The sequence below is a fragment of the Lynx rufus genome, unplaced genomic scaffold, assembly GCF_022079265.1.
Source record: "Lynx rufus isolate CCGP_SWC_20201006 ecotype Redwood Valley unplaced genomic scaffold, mLynRuf1.p SCAF_4, whole genome shotgun sequence".
NCBI classification, from domain to species: domain Eukaryota; kingdom Metazoa; phylum Chordata; class Mammalia; order Carnivora; family Felidae; genus Lynx; species Lynx rufus.
Genome location: NW_025814856.1, coordinates 51,150,279 through 51,167,436, shown reverse-complemented (window position 1 = coordinate 51,167,436; position 17,158 = coordinate 51,150,279). Strand labels below are relative to the sequence as shown.

Here is a 17,158-nt window from a genome sequence, read left to right as displayed (position 1 = left end):
CGACTCGCTAGTCGTATTGACAGGCATTCTGACCAATCAGTACGCTGTGGGAGAGCGGGTCGGCCCTTCTCCACACATGCGCACTGTCCTTGCTCGGGAGATGGGTGGCTGCAGTGTTTTGGGCCGGATCTGGGGTGTATGGCGGCGGCGGCCAGGGGTGCGCGCAGTGCCCAAGGCCCCAGGCTTTGGCACCGAAGCCGGGTGATTACCCCTTCTCCCGCCGCTTCGTGTGGGTGGGACGGTGGGGCCGGGGTAAAGTGTGTGTGGTATCTGGACTTAGGTAGGCATGGGTTCTAATCCCGCCACTATTGTGTGACCGACCCTAAACTACTCACTTGGTTTCTCTGAGTTTCAGTTTCCTCCTCTGTAAAATGGGGCCAGATGTGCCTGAACTTGCGGGAATCTCACCCCAGGCATTCTGAGGCATTTGTAGGAGGTGGCAGTATATAAGGTGTGGGGAGATAAGAATGGATACCTCTCAGGAAACGAGTGATCCCTCCTACTGCGTACTCTACCTTTTTCAGACACCGGCTGCGACCCCGAGGCTCCAGCAAACGGTCGAGGCCCTTGGGGGGCCAGCCATTCCCGGGGCTGCTGCAGCTAGAGAACCTCAGTCGGGAGGAGCTGGTTGATGTGCTGAGGGCTGCAATAGTGGACCAGAAAGGTGAGGGGTGGGAGGGGCAGCTGCACACAGACTCTGGAGGGGAGCCTGCTGCTCAGAGCCTTCTAGGGGCTGACAGGGCTCCCTGCTAAAGTCTTTGGGGTCATATCCTCGTGTTGCCTCCCACTGGTGGTATGACCTGGAACAGGCCTCATAATCTGTCTGAGCCTCAGCATCGTGGGGATGGGGGTGAGAGGGTGCAAATAACTAGAGAGTCTTCAACATAGTAGGCACTTGGTAATAGGAATTGCCATAGTAAATTGTTTACCGATGGACAAAACACAGGCTTTGGAGTCAGATCGAGGCTCTGTAATCAGCTTACTGTGTGGCTGTAGGAAAATAATTTCTCTGAGCCTCAGTCTCCATTCAGTGATTTGTTAATTCTCTCAACTGTTTATTGAGTAGAGGCTTTGTTCCAGGCACTGTTCTAGGCACAGGTATACAGTGCTGAACAAGATAAATATGGTTCCTGCTCCCAGGGAGCTAATATTTTAGTGGCAGAAATGGATTCATCAGGAAATAAGTGAACAAAGTACTTACTAGTGATCAGTGCTATGAATAAAACAGGGTATTATGACCATGTGGCAGACATTAGGTTGGGGAGTCAGGCCTCTCTGTGGTGGCAACATTTGAGCCGAGATGATATGAAAGAGTCAGACATGTGAAAATCTGGGACAGCAAGTATAAAAGCCTAAGGTGGCAACTAGCTTAGCATATGCGAAGGACAGAAGTTCAGTTTAGGGTGTAGTTGATAACTCAGGTCTGAGAGTTGTAGTGGGGTCACAAGATAAGATGAATTGAGAAAGTACTTTATAAACTCTAACTGCTGCTTTTGTGTTGCTCATGCTCGTGTAATATATGTTTTAGGACCTCTAGTGACATTGAATAAGCCACCGGGTCTACCAGTGACAGGTACGGGCAGGGGATGGGGATGTAGTGAAAGAGGGTTTGAAGGTTCTGAGGGAGGGGATACTGAAGAGAACGGGTCAGTGGGATAAAGCCAAAGGCCTCTGAGAGCAACTTGTACTTTTCCTTCCTTTTTTGTCCCCCCAGGAAAACCAGGAGAGTTGACATTGTTCTCAGTGCTGCCAGAGCTGAGCCAGTCCCTGGGGCTTGGGGATCAGGAGCTCCAGGTTGTGCAAGCATCTGGGAAGTAAGTGATGGTGGGGGCGGTGATAGGAATGTAGGAGGACAGGTATCCATCTTGGGTGAGGGAACACTTGCTTGGGAGTAGGTCGAGACATTTTCCACAGGCTGGTTTGGGAGCACAGAGGAAGGATGCAAGGAAAAGGAGGGAGTGAACAGATCTGGGTTCAAATCCATACGCACAAACTGTGATCACAGGCAAAGCATGAAAAGTCACTGAGCCTCAGTTCCCTTAATAATAAAATATAGCTAATCATACCTATGCTCAGCATGCAGTCACTTCTCCAATACCATAATCATGGCAGGCATTGCTCGTTGACCCATGATATTCTTTCCTCTAAAACTGCTATCAACTAGAGCCGGTACTTGGATGAAATATTTCTGAAATTCCACAAACTCGTAGGCTTGTGGGGAATTTAATTATTTATGAGCTATTATACACAGAATTCCTACTGTAATGCCTGGCACATTGTAGACATTCAGCAGTGGGGGTAATTGTTAGGACATTTGGCTCTGAGCTCCTTGGGGACCAGGGCAAAATGAGCACATTAAATTATGTAGTCTTAGTATCAAACATGAGAAAGTCTTTCTTGTTTCTCAGGAGGAGGTCTTGAGTTATAGTTCTGGTGTGATTGCTTTGCCTTAAGCAGGCCAGTGTGCCTTCCCAAGCATGCTCCCTTTTTTGGGGGTGAGCCCAAGGGACTTCAATTTTGTGATTTATCCTCTTTCTCCAGAGAGACCTCTGGGCTTGTACTCCTCTCCAGTTGTCCTCAGACAGCCAGCCGCCTCCAAAAGTTCTTCATCTACTCACGGAGAGCCCAGAGGCCCACAGCCACCTACTGGTGAGTGGTGCTGGGAGGCTCCCATGGCAGTAGGGAGGTCCTGGCAAGCCACTCTGTGACCTCTTCCTGCCTCTTTCTTAGTGCTGTCACTGATGGGATCCCAGCTACTTCTGAGGGGAAGATCCAAGCAGCTTTGAAACTGGAACACGTTGATGGCGTTGATCTTGTGAGTCATGGTCTGGCAGGGAGCAGAAGGGGACTCTCCAAATATATTATCCCTACAGAGGAATCAAGGGTAGAGACTTGGGGGGGGGGCTGGCTCTCCTGTCCCCTAAAACAGGCAAGTAACCACTACTTATACTATGGCCCTGTCTATTAGCAGCATCGAGGGTCTGGGCTTAGGTGCCAGGTGTGTGTGAAGCTTGTTCATTCTTGGGGGCTGACACCACAGGTAATTCCAGTGAAGTCCCCATCCCGAAAAGACTTCCAAGAAGGTGTCAAGAGGACCCTCAGCCACTTCCATGTGGTGGCCATGGGCTCTGGCTGTGCCTTGGTCCAACTGCAGCCACTGACAGGTGGGTCTGGAGCCCCAGCCAGCCTTCGTACCTCTATTTGGCTGGAGGAGGCAAGGGGGATGGAAAGAAGGTGGTGGTGTTAATGGAAGCCTGGGGAGCATTTGAGGGACCCCAGGGGTAGGTAATCAGGCCCATCTGGAGGAGGTAGCACTTCTGTCAGTCTGGTGGTCATTCCTTTGTAGCTCATCTTATTATTTTTTTCATACTGATCTCAGGATCTTTTCTTTGTCTTTGGTGTTCTGTGGTTTCACGATGCCAAATCTGATAGGTATGTGGGTTTAGTTTTATTTATCTTGCTTGGGATTCACCTGAATCTGAACATTAATATATTTCATCCATCCTGGAATGTTCTTTCTCTCTTCCAGTGTTGCACCTCTTGCATTTTCTCTATTCTCTTCCTTTTGTATGCCTAAGAGATGTGTCTGACCTTCTCATTCTCCTTGCTTGGTCTCTTTTCTTTCATATTTTTCATTTCTTAATCCTTGTTGCAGTCTGGGTAATTTCTTTAGCTCTGTCTTCTAGGTGAATAGTTTTCTCTTCAATTGGATCTAATCTGCCAGTTCAGCCTATCCATTGGCTGTATTTTTCACTTCTAGAAGTTCTATTTGGTTGTTTTACAAATAAAAATGGCCTTTAAAAATATATAGCATCTTTTTTTTCTCAATTGTTATTTTTTGTCTTTAACCATGTTAAACACACTTGTATGTTGTATTTCTATATTTTCATTGTGTAAGATTCTGGAGGGTCTAATCCTGTGATGTTTCATGCTGACGCTAATACTTGGTGAATGGTTTTCTCATTGCTCTGTGATTTAGGATTGTGAATTCAAGTTCAGCTAGGCCTTTATCTTTGGAAGTCTTTTGTTGCCTCACTGTAGATAAGCCCCTCGGGAGAGGTTCTGCCTTTGCTTCTGTCAAATGCCCCACGGTTGTCACTAGTTCAGGATCTCTCTAAATATTGTCTCTGTTGGAAGTTCACAGATCACTCAAGTAGTGTTAATTTGAGCCCCACACCTGTGTGAGAGCAGGCTCATGGTTGCGAATTCTCAGGGGAAACTTTCTCATTCCCCACTTATCTACCGTTGACTGGCTTTTGCTCCTAGTCCACCCCATCACTGGAGATGTAGCCCCTCTAGTATTTCATTTGGGTACTAAGGCCTCACCCCTGGCCCCTGGGTAGCTACTTAACCCCAAGGGCCCTGGATACTCAAGATTGGCAGTATCCCTAGAATAGGTGAAACGTTGGCTCTGTGTGCTCTGGATTTGTTTTCCCCTGGTTTTGGTCTTGGGATCTTACTTTCCTATATGCCCAGATGCATATTTAAAAGGATGATTGTTCTATTTTTCTGGTGTTTCTAGGTGGTTTATAGCAAGAGGGTTTTTAAACTTTTTTTTAAGTTTATTTGGTTTGAGAGAGAGAGTGTGAGAGGGGCAGAGAGAGAATTCCAAGCAGGCTCTGCACTGTCATATATGGGGCTTGAACCCATGAACTGTGAGATCATGACCTGAGCCAAAATCAAGAGTTGGATGCTTAACTAACTGAACCACCCAGGCACCCAGCAAAAGGGTTTTTAGATTATCCAGTCCACCATATTGCCGGACATGGAAGCAGAGTATAGCTCCTGGGTTTGAATCCTAGCTTATGGTGGTAGGCAAGTCACTTCTCTTTGAGCTTCAGTTTTCCTATGTGTAAGATGGGAATGATGATAGGATCTGCTTTATAGGGCTGTCATGAGGATTAAATAAGTTTACATAAGTAAAGCATTTTGTACCATGCCTAGCACACAGCCCCCCAATTCTGTATTTGTCAAGGTACTTTTGGTTGTCAGTTTCCCAAAAACTTGTTCAAATTGGTGTCAGCCAAAAACAGGGAATGTATTGGTTCATACAACTTAAGTTTAGGTGTTCCTGGATCAAGAGGCTCAGAGGACGTCCTCTGGAAGCTGTTTCTCCATTTCTTCTTGCCTTGGGCATGTCAGCTTCTTTCTCCCACAGGCTATCCTGTGGTGAAGGTAGAGATAGCCAGGGCTCCAGCAGCTCCTGACCTGCACCCCACCAGTTTAGCACCCTCAAAGGAAAGAGCATTCCTTGTTTCCAGTAGCTTCAGCAGTAAATTCAGGGTTGTATCTCTTCACAAGCAAATCCCACAGGCCAGGTGGATTGATAGGACTGTCCTGACCTGGTCTTTCACCCTGCTCTGGAGGTAGGAGCAGTAGCATTGACGTCACTGAAACCACATGATCTGGGAATGGGAGCGGAGTGGTGTTGTTTTCCCAGAGGAAAGGGGGAGTGATGAACCTGGGTGGGGCAGATAGAGCAGCTGCCCACCCTGTCATCTCTCTCTTGTCCCCCAGTGTTCCCCAGTCAGCTCCAGGTACACATGGTACTACAGCTCTGCCCTGTGCTCGGGGATCACACATACTCTGCCCGCGTGGGCACTGTCCTGGGTCAGCGCTTTCTACTGCCAGCAGAGAGCACCAAGCCCCAAAGACAGGTACCCAAGCCTACCTACCTGCCATTTCGGGGGGTGGGCAGCACCTTCAGACATTAGGTATGAAATTTGGGACTGAGGTAGCCCTCTTGGCTTCCAAGGCTATCTGTAGCCCTATCTTGCTGTGTGGCCCTGAGCAAGTAACATCCCCTCTCTTGGGCCTCATTCTGCCACCCATCTGTTCAATAAGGAAATTTAACTTATTGAAGGGCCAGTTTCTCAAGGCCCTTCTAAGTCAGCTGTCCTTTGGGTCTCTTTGGTATAAGGGGTAAAAGTAGTGGTGTATGTGTGCGTGTGTTAGGGTAACTATCTGCTTTAACAGAGTAACCCCAAAGTGCCAGAGTCTTAGCACAGTAATTTCCCTCCACATTAAATATAATTAAGGGGGTGAGGTGGGTGAGCTTTACTCCAAGCAGTCACTCAGGACCCAGGCCATTGCTATGCAGCCAGATGAAGGGAAACAGGACAGTGTGGGTTCACGTGGGAGGTGTTCGTGGGCCAAGTCTGGAAGTGGCATATGCTTGCACTCCTGTTCCATTGACTAAAACTATCATATGGCCTCACCAAACTGCAAGAGGGACTCAGAAATGTTTACCTGTGTGCACAGGTGGAAACTGATTTAGTGAACCCTACCCAGTCTCTGCCATAGCGTGATTCTGTGTGTGTGTGTGTGTGTAGAGGAAGTGAATAACAAATTATGGACATGGAGCGGGGGAGGGAGGGAAGGAGGAAGTCTTTGCCTTACTCACATTTTGGTTAAAGCTGTTGGAACTCAACCTGGCTGAACGCTGACATGCCTCTCCCACCCCAGGTCCCGGATGAAGCCCTCCTCAGACACCTCTGCCTGACCCCCTCCCAGGCTGCCCAACTGCCCTTGCATCTCCACCTGCATTGTCTCCATCTTCCAGGCATGAGGCCCGGGGAGGCCCCCATGAAGCTTCTGGCACCCTTGCCCTCTTATTTCTCCAGGACCCTACGGTGCTTGGGGCTCCACCAACAATAATGCTCCTTCTGTTCCTTTTGTTTCTGCTGGAAAGCAGTGGGGATGGGGTGGGAGATGAACCTACGATGAGGCCTGAGGAGAATGAGGTCAGTACTCAACATGCAGTAAGGCCTCGCTTTAAGATCCTGGGCTCTGCATTCGGACACACCTAAGATCAAAGCCTGCCTAGGCCACCTGCTGCATGGTGTTAGGCAAATGACTTCATCTCTTTGGACGTGCATTAATAAAAGTACCTACCTCATAGTATGGTTTTGAAGATTTGCTAAGAAAGTGAGTATCATGGAGCACGCTTTCTGCTGAGTTCAATATGTGGTCTTTTTATTTGGGTGTTTCTGTCCCAATTCTAGCTGGGAGGAAATGTTTGGTTTTTTTAATTGTGATAACATACACATAGCAAAATTTACCATTTTAACCATTTTTAAGTGAACAGTTCAGTGGCATTAGGTACATTTACACTGTTGTGCAATCATCACATCATCTTACAGAACTGAAGCTCTGCCCCATTAAACACTGACTTCCCATCCGCTAGTAGCCCCCATTCTCCTTTGTCCCTATGAATCTGACTACTCTGGGGACTTCATATTGAAATGAAGATCTCAGATCTTTTATAGTAAAAAACTGAAATATATCAAACATACAACGAGTACATAAACATCTCTGTGATTTAAAGAATTACAAAGTGACACCCATATAACCACCACTCAGGGCACGAAACAGAAACATGCCTCTTATTCCTTATTAGGGCAGTAGTTCTCAACCCTGGTCCCACAGTAGAACCCCCTCCTCCTCCCTCTCAGGAAGCTTTAAAAAAGCGCTGTACCCTCCCTGTGATTCTGCACCCCAAAGATACCAATTTAAGCAGTCTGGGCCGGAGATCCTGGCATCAATCTTTTAAGTTCCCCAAGGGGTTCTATTGTTCATCCTAGGTTGGAAACCCTATCCTGACATGGGAGTTTCCCTTGCTTGTCTTGTTAAGGTTTTCCACATACATATGCATCCCTAAACAATACACTTCGTTTTGCCCGACTTTGGTGTTTCCATAAATGGAGTCATGCTGTGTATGTTCTTTTGTGATTTGTTCTTGTTCCATGCTGTGAAATGCATCTGTGATGTATGGTGTGGGTTTGAATTCCACTGCATGGCGACACCAGTCTATCCATTCTACTGTTAACAGGTCATTCGACTATTGGCACAACAGTGGTGTAAACTCACTTGTATGCATTTCCTGGTTCGGTTATGCAAGAGTTGCTGGATCAGAGTATATGTATCTCCACTTGACTAGTCTTGTTAGTTTCCTAGGACTGCTATAACAAATTACCACACCCGAGTGGCTTAAAACAACAGAAATCAATTTTGTCATAGATCTGTCTGGAGGCCAGTCTGAAATCAAGTTGTCAACAGGGCTGTGCCCTCTGACGCCTCTAGGGGTGAATCCTTCCTTTCCTCTTTCAGCTTCTGGTGGCTCCAAGCCTTGACTTGTGGCTGTATCACGCCAGCCTGCCTCCATCTTCACACGGCCTTCCAGTGTCTGTGTCTTCTGACTCTTATAAAGACACTTGTCATTGGATTTAGGGCCCACCTGGATAATCCAGAGTACTCTCATCTCAAGATCTTTAACTTAATCACATTGACAAAGGCTTTTTTTCCAAATAAAGTTATTCACAGTTTCCCAGCAGATATATCTTTGGGTGTAGGGAAGACTACCATTCAACCCACTACAACTAAGAAATACTAAAATACTACTGATATTTCCTTTTTAGGCAACCATGGCCCCTTGCTAAGGAAGGGACAGACCCACTCCCTCTGGAGAAGGGCTGGGTTTAGGCAAGGTTCATCCTTCTTTCATCTTACGTTATAAATCTAACACCCTTAGATGTCACTCTGCTGCTAGCCCAGCTTCTCCCCTGGGCTTGGAGACTGGGGATCTCCCAGTGGTGACCAGTCTGGCAGTGTGTCCTAGTTTTCTCACTGCCATATGATCTTGGGCAAGCCATGTCTGTCATTCAGATTCATCTATAAGTTTCCTCATCTATAAAGTGAGGCTTATCCCCCCATCCAAAGGTCAGAGATGTCAGGGAGTCCCCGAATAGGAAGCCCCATATCTGTCGCTAGTGAGGGAATTCTGGCCCTTGCTTTGTGGAAGGTTGCTGATGGCCTGTAGCTCTCACTCTGGACCTTGGGGTACAGGGCCTTAGCCTACCCTCTCTTCAACCTCCAATAGGAATGGAGCCAAGCCCAGGATACTTCACTTGCTCCTTTTTATTTGGCACTGCATCCAGGATAGGGGCAGTGAGGATCAAAGCAAGGGCTTCTGTAGCCTCACGTCCCCCATGCTCCCTAGACCCTGGTATGCACTGATCAAGGACAGGGGTCCTGGAAGTCTGTCTTCATGAGGCATGTCTCAGCCTTGGGTCTGTCACAGAGTCTGGCCTTGAACTTGCCTTTGGCCTTGATCTTTCTGTGGGTGCTAGGAAGATTTCCAACTTCGAAGGGTAGAGGCCACAAGGAACTTCCAGGACAGGGACCACGAAGGTGCTGGGGAGCAACAGCCTCGGTGTGAAAGGGGGGAAGAGGGAGGAAGAGATGATCAGGAAATCTGTTCAGGAAGGGGGTTCTGAGGAAAAAAGCCCTTCCCTTGGGGCTCCAGCTAGTCAGGGAGCTGCCCTTGCCTGTGCCCTCCAGCCCTGGCCCCAGTATTCAGCACTGCCCACTAGGGTGTGAGTCACGGCTCAAGGCCCACCTTTCTTGGTTTCAGGACGCTGGATGCCAACTTGAGCTCAGGGTTAGGTGGAAAGGAAATCAAAACCTTGGCGGTAGGTAGAGTCATCAAGGCCTTGCCTGTGGTTGACAGGGCCTTAGAGCCCACCAACTTGCTGCGCTGCAGTCTGAGGACCCGCCCCTGGGATCGGAGCACATGAGAAGGCAGCCCGGCCTTGGTGTGAAGGCTGGGGAAGTGGTAAGGGGCTGTGGGAGCAAGAGGGGCCGTGAGGGCCTGGGGAGGCCCCAAGGCTGATCAGCAGCCCCTCAAGGTGTGCGTGGAGGGTGGAGAGTGGGGGAAGAGGAGGGTTGGGGTGTGAGATGGCAAATGGAGCCCTCCCAGTTCCTCCTCCAGAGGCCATGGGAAGAACACAGGGTTTAGAGCCCAACAGACCTGGGTCTGCATCCCAGCTCTGCCCCTTCTGAGATGTGCAACCTCAGGCAGCTTCCTTAAACTTCCTGATACCTTGGCTGGAAAATGGGGATAATAGCACCTACCTCGCTAGGTTGTAAGTACTAAAGGAGCTGGTTGGGTAGCGGCACAGTGTAAGTTGTTAAGTGCTGAACAACTATTAGCTCCTTTCCCCCAGGGGCAACTTTGCGTGGAGGCAATGGCAGAATACCGCTGCAGGAAAAGCTTGGGCTCTGAAGAGAGATGGACCTGGGACTGAGTCCTGAAATCTGTGAATAAGTACCACTACCTTGCAGGGTGACTATTTTGGAGGGAATGATACTCATTTGGTCACACATTTTTAGAAAATACTTTGTAAGTGATGGCTTTTACTTGCTACTGGTGTCTTTTTGGTGGGGCTACGGCGGGGTTGCAAATCTAGGTGGTTAGGAGGGGCTTGGAGAGCAGGAAGAAATTGCCTTGGGACCTTGGGGTGTTTTGGGGGAATGGTCTTACCCAGGGCTTGGGGGTTCTTCAGACTCAATGGCAATCTGTTCAAGGGATGGGGTTGCCTGTCCCCACTAGCAAAGGTCATGGTGAAAATGCAGCCCATCCTGGTGCTGGGGGGTTCCCACTTCCGGAGATTGGGGTAGACCAGGGCCGAGGCACATTTCGCCTTGCCTTTCTTCCCCTTTCCGGGGGCCGAGGTGGTGGCAGTGGAGTCTGGCTTCTCAGTGTGCCCCAGGCTCCTGGCCCCAGCAACCTTCCTAGGAGCTGACCTGTGAGTAACAGTCCCCAAATCCTTGCCTTCCCCAGAGGCTCGCTGGGTCAGCAGGTGAGGGAGTGCTGGGCGGACCCCCATCTGCCGGTGACACATTGCCAGGGGCTTCTTGATGGTGGAGCCCTCTACTAGGAGTCGGATACCCACATACTGGGGTACCTCCACGGCAGGCTGTGGGAAAGAAGAGGAGATGAGGCCTGTTCAGACAGTGGTGCTGGAATCCTAGGCCCAGAAGGAATCAGGACAGAGATGGATGGAATTAATTTCTGGGTTGAGAAACAGGGAGCCCATCTCTGTTCTCTAAAGGGTCTGGCTCGAGAAGCCTGAATCAGTACCTAGAAAGTCACAGAACCCCTGGGATTAGTAACCCTGTGGAGTCAGGGAGTCTTAGTCATGCCTCTATTAGGACCCCCTACCCTTTGCCCTCCTAAGCTCTCCCAACCCCTGCTGGAATGTGTAGGGTTCTGCTCCATAAGCCACTGCTGATGGACAGCTTCCTGAGTTAAGCCAGATTCTCTGCAGACAGAATTTGAGTTATGTCACCCAGATAGCTAAGAGGCTTGGAGCCTGCCTATAGCCTTACATGAACCTATTATGGGGAAGGAGAAACTGAGAGCATTAATGAAGGCATTCTATTGAGAGAATGAAGTAGCAAATTTGCAGAAGGAGGCAGAGAAAGAGTTCCAGAAGAGGAGCCTCTGTACAATGTTCAGTTCTGATTAAGCCAGCCATACATCCTGCAGCTGGGCTCCAGGACAGCCTCCCTGTGTCTTGCTAATGACCCGTTTTTAACCTTGAGCTAGTGTGAGGTGTTTTCTGTGTCAACAAAAGATCCTCATTAGAATCTATCAGAATCACTTGCAGCTTGTAAAAAATACAAATATCAGAGTTCCTACAAAGCCCCATTAATCAAAACTGGGTATCAAAATAAGTCAGTGAAAAGGATGACAGGAAAATGTGTCATGTGCACCTAAGTATCACTTTACAAAGTAACCGATCATTGCAAAGGGGAGGATGCAACATACAATGGAGAGATGTGGTAGCTACCACCTTAACCCCATGGTCAGACTTAGCATCACTAATCACGAGACACACCAACAGTGTGTGCTTTGTGATACTATATGAGGTACCCAGCATCACGTCTCAAGTGTTCTTGCCAAAAATGTCTAACCTGAACCTTACCAAGCTGTTTGGCCCAACTTCTAGTTTATAGGACACTGAGATAACAGAAGAACAAGCTAAATAGCATCACAAAGAAACAATCAGACAAATCCAGAATGTGGGACAGTTCTACAAAACAACCAACCTGGTCCCTTCAAAAGATCCCAACTATTGGGGGTGGGAGAAAACAGTGCTGCTGCTCTAGATTAAAAGAGATTAAAGAATACCAAAAAGAACAAAAGCCTGTAATAAATTTAACCAAGGAAATGAAAGGCCTGTACACTAAAAGCTAAGATACTGATGAAAAAACCTGAAGACACAAATAAATTGAAAGACATTCTGTGCTGATGAATTGGAAGAATTAACATTATTAAAATATCCATACTACTCAAAGCAATCCACAGACTTAATGCAATCTCTGTCAAAATGCCAAAGGAATTTTTCACAAAAAGAAAAAATCCTAAAACTTACATGGAACCACAAAAGACTCTGCATAGCTAAAACAATGTTTTTTTTGTGTTTTTTTTTTTTTTAAAGATTTTTATTTTTAAGTAATCTCTACACCCAGTGTGGGGCTTAAACTTACAACTCCAAGATCAGGAGTCACACACTCTACCAACTGAGCCAGCCAGGTGCCCCCAAAACAATCTTGAGAAAGAAGAACAAAAGCTGGAAGCATCACACTTACGGACTACAAACTATATTACAAAGCAATAGTAATCAAACAGTATGGTACTGGCATAAAAAAAGACACATAGGTCAATTGAACAGAATACAGAGCTGCCCAGAAATAATCACACATAAATGGTGAATTAATTTATGACAAAGAAGGCATAAAAATATTCAATGGGGAAAGGGCAGTCTCTTCGATAAATGGTGTTGGGAAAACTGGACAGCCACATGCAAAAGGATGAACCTGGACCACTACCTTGTAACACACAAACAAACCAACTCAAAATGGATTAAAGTGAATTTAAGACCTGAAACTATAAAATTCCTAGAAGAAACCATAGGCAGTAAGCTCCTTGACATGGGTCTTGGCAATGATTTTTTGGATTTGACATCAAAAGCAAAGGCAACAAAAGCAAAAATAAACATGTGGGACTACATCTAACTAAAAAGCTTCTGAACAGCAAAGGAAACTATCAACAAAGGGAAAAGGCAACCTACCCAATGGGAGAAAATATTTGCAAATCATATGTCTGATAAGGGGCTAGTATCCAAAATATACAAAGAACTCATACAACTCAATGGCAAAGACAAATAGTCTTATTTAAAAATGGGCAGAGGATCTGAACAGACATTTTTCCCAAAGATGACAAAGAGATGGCCAACAGATACGTGAAAAGGTGTTCCAAGTCATAATCAGCAGGGAAATCCAAATCAAAACCATACTGGGATATCACCTCACACCTGTTAGAATGGCTATTATCAAAAAGATAAGAAATGGGGCGCCTGGGTGGCGCAGTCGGTTAAGCGTCCGACTTCAGCCAGGTCACGATCTCGCGGTCCGTGAGTTTGAGCCCCGCGTCGGGCTCTGGGCTGATGGCTCAGAGCCTGGAGCCTGTTTCCGATTCTGTGTCTCCCTCTCTCTCTGCCCCTCCCCCATTCATGCTCTGTCTCTCTCTGTCCCAAAAATAAATAAACGTTGAAAAAAAAAAAAAAAAAAAGATAAGAAATAAGTATTGGTGAGGATGTGGAGAAAAGGGAACACTTGTATGCTGTTAGTGGGAATATAAATTGGTGCAGCCACTGTCAAAATAAATAAACTTAAAAAAATTTTTTTTATAAATAAGAATTAAAACAGTATTGAGGTTCCTCAAAAAAATTAAAAATAGAACTGTGATATGATCCAGCAATTCCACTTCTGGGTATTTATCTGACGCAAACAAAAACATTACTAACTTGAAAAAGTATCGGCACCTTCATGTTCACTGCAGTATTATTTACAATATCCAAGACATAGAAACAACCTAAGTGTCCATCAATGGATGAATGAATAAAGAAAATATGACTATCTACTATCATGGAATATTCTTCAGCTATAAAAAGAAGGAAATCTTGCCATTTGTACAACATGGATGGGCTTTGAGGGCAGAAATTATGCTAAGTGAATTAAATCAGAGAGAAAGACAAATATCTCATGATGTAAATTATATGTGGGATCTAAAATAAAAAAAAAAAAGAGAGAGAGAAACAAAACCCCGGAATTCACAGAGACAGAGAACAGATTAGTAGTTGCCACAGGCAGTGAGCAAAATGGATGAAGGGGGTCAAAAGTTACAAATGTCCAGTTATAAAATAAGTAAGCCATGGATGTATAGTTAATAATACTATATCGCATACTGGAAAGTTGCTAAGAGAGTAGACCTCCTAAGTTTTCATCAGAAGAAAATAAAACCATCACTATGTGTGGTAATGGATATTAACTAGACTTATTGTGGTGATCATTTCACAATATATATAAATATCAAATCATTCATTATGTTGTATATTTGAATGTAATATTGCATGTCAATTACATGTACGTAATAAAAAAAACTTCAGACAGATCTAAGTCCTTTAAAGCAGCTACAGATCTTTTAAGCATCCCAAGGGCATACCTTTATGTCTTATGTTTAAGTCTTTAACACATTTTGAGTTAAACAGGGCTGTAGGCACTCTCTGTTAACAGTAGGGCTTCTATAATTGTGAGGGCTGTTGTCCTACAGTAGCCTCACAGAGAGAAGAGCTATCTAAGAATTGTGGATATGGCTTTTGTATAATAGAATAGATTATAACTTCATACATAAGAAACCCACAAAGTTTTAAAATATATGCACTTGGACTGAATGGGACAAACACAATATGAAATCAAAGAGGCTTCTATACTCCCACACTTCTATGAGCAGGTAACAGACTAAGAACTATTGAGGTTGTTCATGGGAAAGGATGATTTAGGACTGAACTGAGATCCCAGTGGATGAAAGCAACAGCCACAGAGAATTCCTAGGAAGTAATGATGGTCCAAATAGCAAAACTGGAAATATGTGCGAGGCTAGATTTCAGAGTGGCTATGGACCAATGCTTCCTATGTACTTCCTACTCTGCCTCTCCTTTTTGAGTGAGGGAATCTATAAAAGGAAAAAAGGAGGACAAAGTAAGACAAACACAACCAATGCAAACAGTGAATCCTCATCACATGTTGGTTTAAAATAACAAAAACAGGGGCTCCTGGGCAGCTCCGTCAGTTGAGCAACTGACTCTTGATTTTGGCTCAGGTCATGATTTCATGGTTGGTCGGTTGGTCATGAGATGGAGCCCCACATCGGGCTCAATGTGGGGCATGGAGACTCTCTCTCTCTCTCCCTGCCCCTCCCCAACATGTGTATGTGCGTGCTCTCTCTCTCAAAATAAATAAACTTAAAAAAATTTTTTTTATAAATAAAAATTAAAAACAAAAACAAAAAAAGCTATGAAAGATTTTCGGGACAACTAGGACATCTGAAAAATGCAGATGTGTAGTCCCTAAGCCAGACGTTTCAGAACAGTCTCTGGGGGTGGGGCTTCCTGACTCCTGTACATTTGGAAAGCTTGCCAGGTGATTTTGGCCTGTGAACCAGCATTTGGGAACCATTGTGCTAGAATGTTCCCTTCCCCTTTGGTTTTGTCTTATTTTCCTGCCCTTATATTTGTTTTTTGAAACCAATATGCCAATATTAATTTATGATCAGTAACTGTGACAAAGACCAGGACACCTGGGTCATGTAATCAGCATGTTCTCTACCTGTGGCCAAACTCTGATAGAAGCCAAATCCTTTTTTTTTTTTTAATGTTTATTTATTTGGGAGAGGCAGTATGAGTGGGAAACAGGCAGAAAGAGAGGGAGAAAGAGAATCCCAAGCAGGTTCTACACTCAGCACTCAGTGCGGAGCCTGATGCAGAGCTCGATTCTTCAACAGCCAGTTCATGACCTGAGCCCAAATCAAGGGTCAGACGTTTAACCAACTGAGCCACCCAGGTGCCCCAATAGAAGCCGAATCCTAATCAGAACGATACTTAGAATTAGGATATTGAATTTAACTACCATGAGAAATTGCAGAGTTCAGCAACCCTTGAAATTGGTTTTCTGACTGATTTTTAAAAACTGTATTCTATTCCAATAAGTGGACTCAAATCTCTTTCTGGAACAAGGTGAGTAAAATTATTATACAAGGAATAAAATAATAACAACAATAATAACAGCAGCAGCTTCCACTAACTGACTCTTACTGTATGTCCAGGCATTATAAGTGATGCCGTCTATCATGAGACACCTGAGGACCTTATTAGGTAGTAATAATAGCTAAAACATGTAGCATTTATGATGTTCAAGTGCTGTTCTGAAGGGCTTTACCTATGTCCTCATTTAATTATCACAACCTTATGAGGTAGGGATTATGTTCAGTCCTGCTTTACAGACGGGGAAACGGAGAACCCTAGGGGTTAGGGAATTGTTCAAAGTCACACAGCTCATAGTTATTGAGCAAAGATTTGAAGCCATGGAGGTTTTGCTTTTAACATTTTGCTATATGCATCTCTAGAAACATGATCCACATGTATATTTTTGTTGTTGTATTACAATTAATTATTTTTGTTTTAATTCCAGTGTAGTTAACACAGTGTTGTATTAGTTTCAGGTATACAATATAGCAATTCAGCAATTCCACATATTACTCAATGCTCGTCAAGATGAGTGTACTCTTAGGGGCGCCTGGGTGGCTCAGTCAGTTGGGCATCTGACTTTGGCTCAGGTCATGATCTCGCAGTTCGTGAGTTCGAGCCCCGCGTCCGGCTCTGTGCTGACAGCTCAGAGCCTGGAGCCTGCTTCGGATTCTGTGTCTCTCCCTCTCTCTGCCCCTAAGCCAATCACACTCTGTCTCTGTCTCTCTCAAAAATAAATAAACATTAAAAAAAAAAAAAAGATAAGTGTATTCTTAATCCTCTTCACCTATTTCACTCATTCCACCCCTCCCTCCCACCCCTGGTAACCATCAGTTTGTTCTCTATAGTTAAGAGTCTGGTTTTAGGTTTGTCTTCCCCCCCACCCCCTTTCTTTATTTGTTTTGTTTCTTAAATTCCACATGAGTGAAATTATATGGTATCTGTCTTTCTCTTCTTGGGTTATTTCACTTAGCATTATGCTCTCTAGATCGATCTATCCATGTTGTTGCCAATGACAAGATTTCATTTTTATGGCTGAATAATATTCCACTGTATATACCACATTTTTTTTATCCATTCATCTATCAATAGACACTTAGGCTACTTCCATAATTTGGCCATTGTAAATAATGCTGCAATAAACATACGGTGCATTTATCCCTTCAAATTAGTGATTTTGTATTCTTTGGGTAAATACCCACTAGTGCAATTACTGGATCATAAGGATG

At 45.2% G+C, this 17,158-nt stretch overlaps 2 protein-coding genes across 10 annotated transcripts in view; one reads left to right on the top strand and one right to left on the bottom strand.

Annotated features, from left to right (window-relative positions):
* Positions 1-76: 76 nt before the first annotated feature.
* On the top strand, positions 77-7,292 carry RPUSD3 (RNA pseudouridine synthase D3). The gene is made up of 9 exons (XM_047095015.1): positions 77-201; positions 525-664; positions 1,529-1,573; positions 1,715-1,814; positions 2,542-2,649; positions 2,731-2,815; positions 3,041-3,164; positions 5,518-5,657; positions 6,466-7,292. Exons 1-9 carry the CDS (start codon positions 77-79, stop codon positions 6,655-6,657), a joined length of 1,059 nt encoding a protein of 352 aa, XP_046950971.1. The 3' UTR covers positions 6,658-7,292.
* The window catches only part of TTLL3 (tubulin tyrosine ligase like 3), a 27,546-nt gene continuing 17,342 nt past the window's right edge, over positions 6,955-17,158 (bottom strand). For 6 of the 9 annotated variants that reach the window (XM_047095001.1, XM_047095005.1, XM_047095002.1 and 3 more), the window contains 3 exons: positions 10,322-10,757; positions 9,398-9,621; positions 8,899-9,192 (listed from right to left, as the gene is read on the bottom strand). In XM_047095001.1, the coding sequence (XP_046950957.1) occupies positions 9,016-9,192; positions 9,398-9,621; positions 10,322-10,757 (837 nt within the window). In that variant the 3' untranslated portion in view covers positions 8,899-9,015. Of the gene's footprint in view, positions 8,237-8,898; positions 9,193-9,397; positions 9,622-10,321; positions 10,758-17,158 lie in introns of those variants that run through there. The other 3 variants (XM_047095004.1, XM_047095008.1, XM_047095007.1) reach the window with 3 other exon arrangements.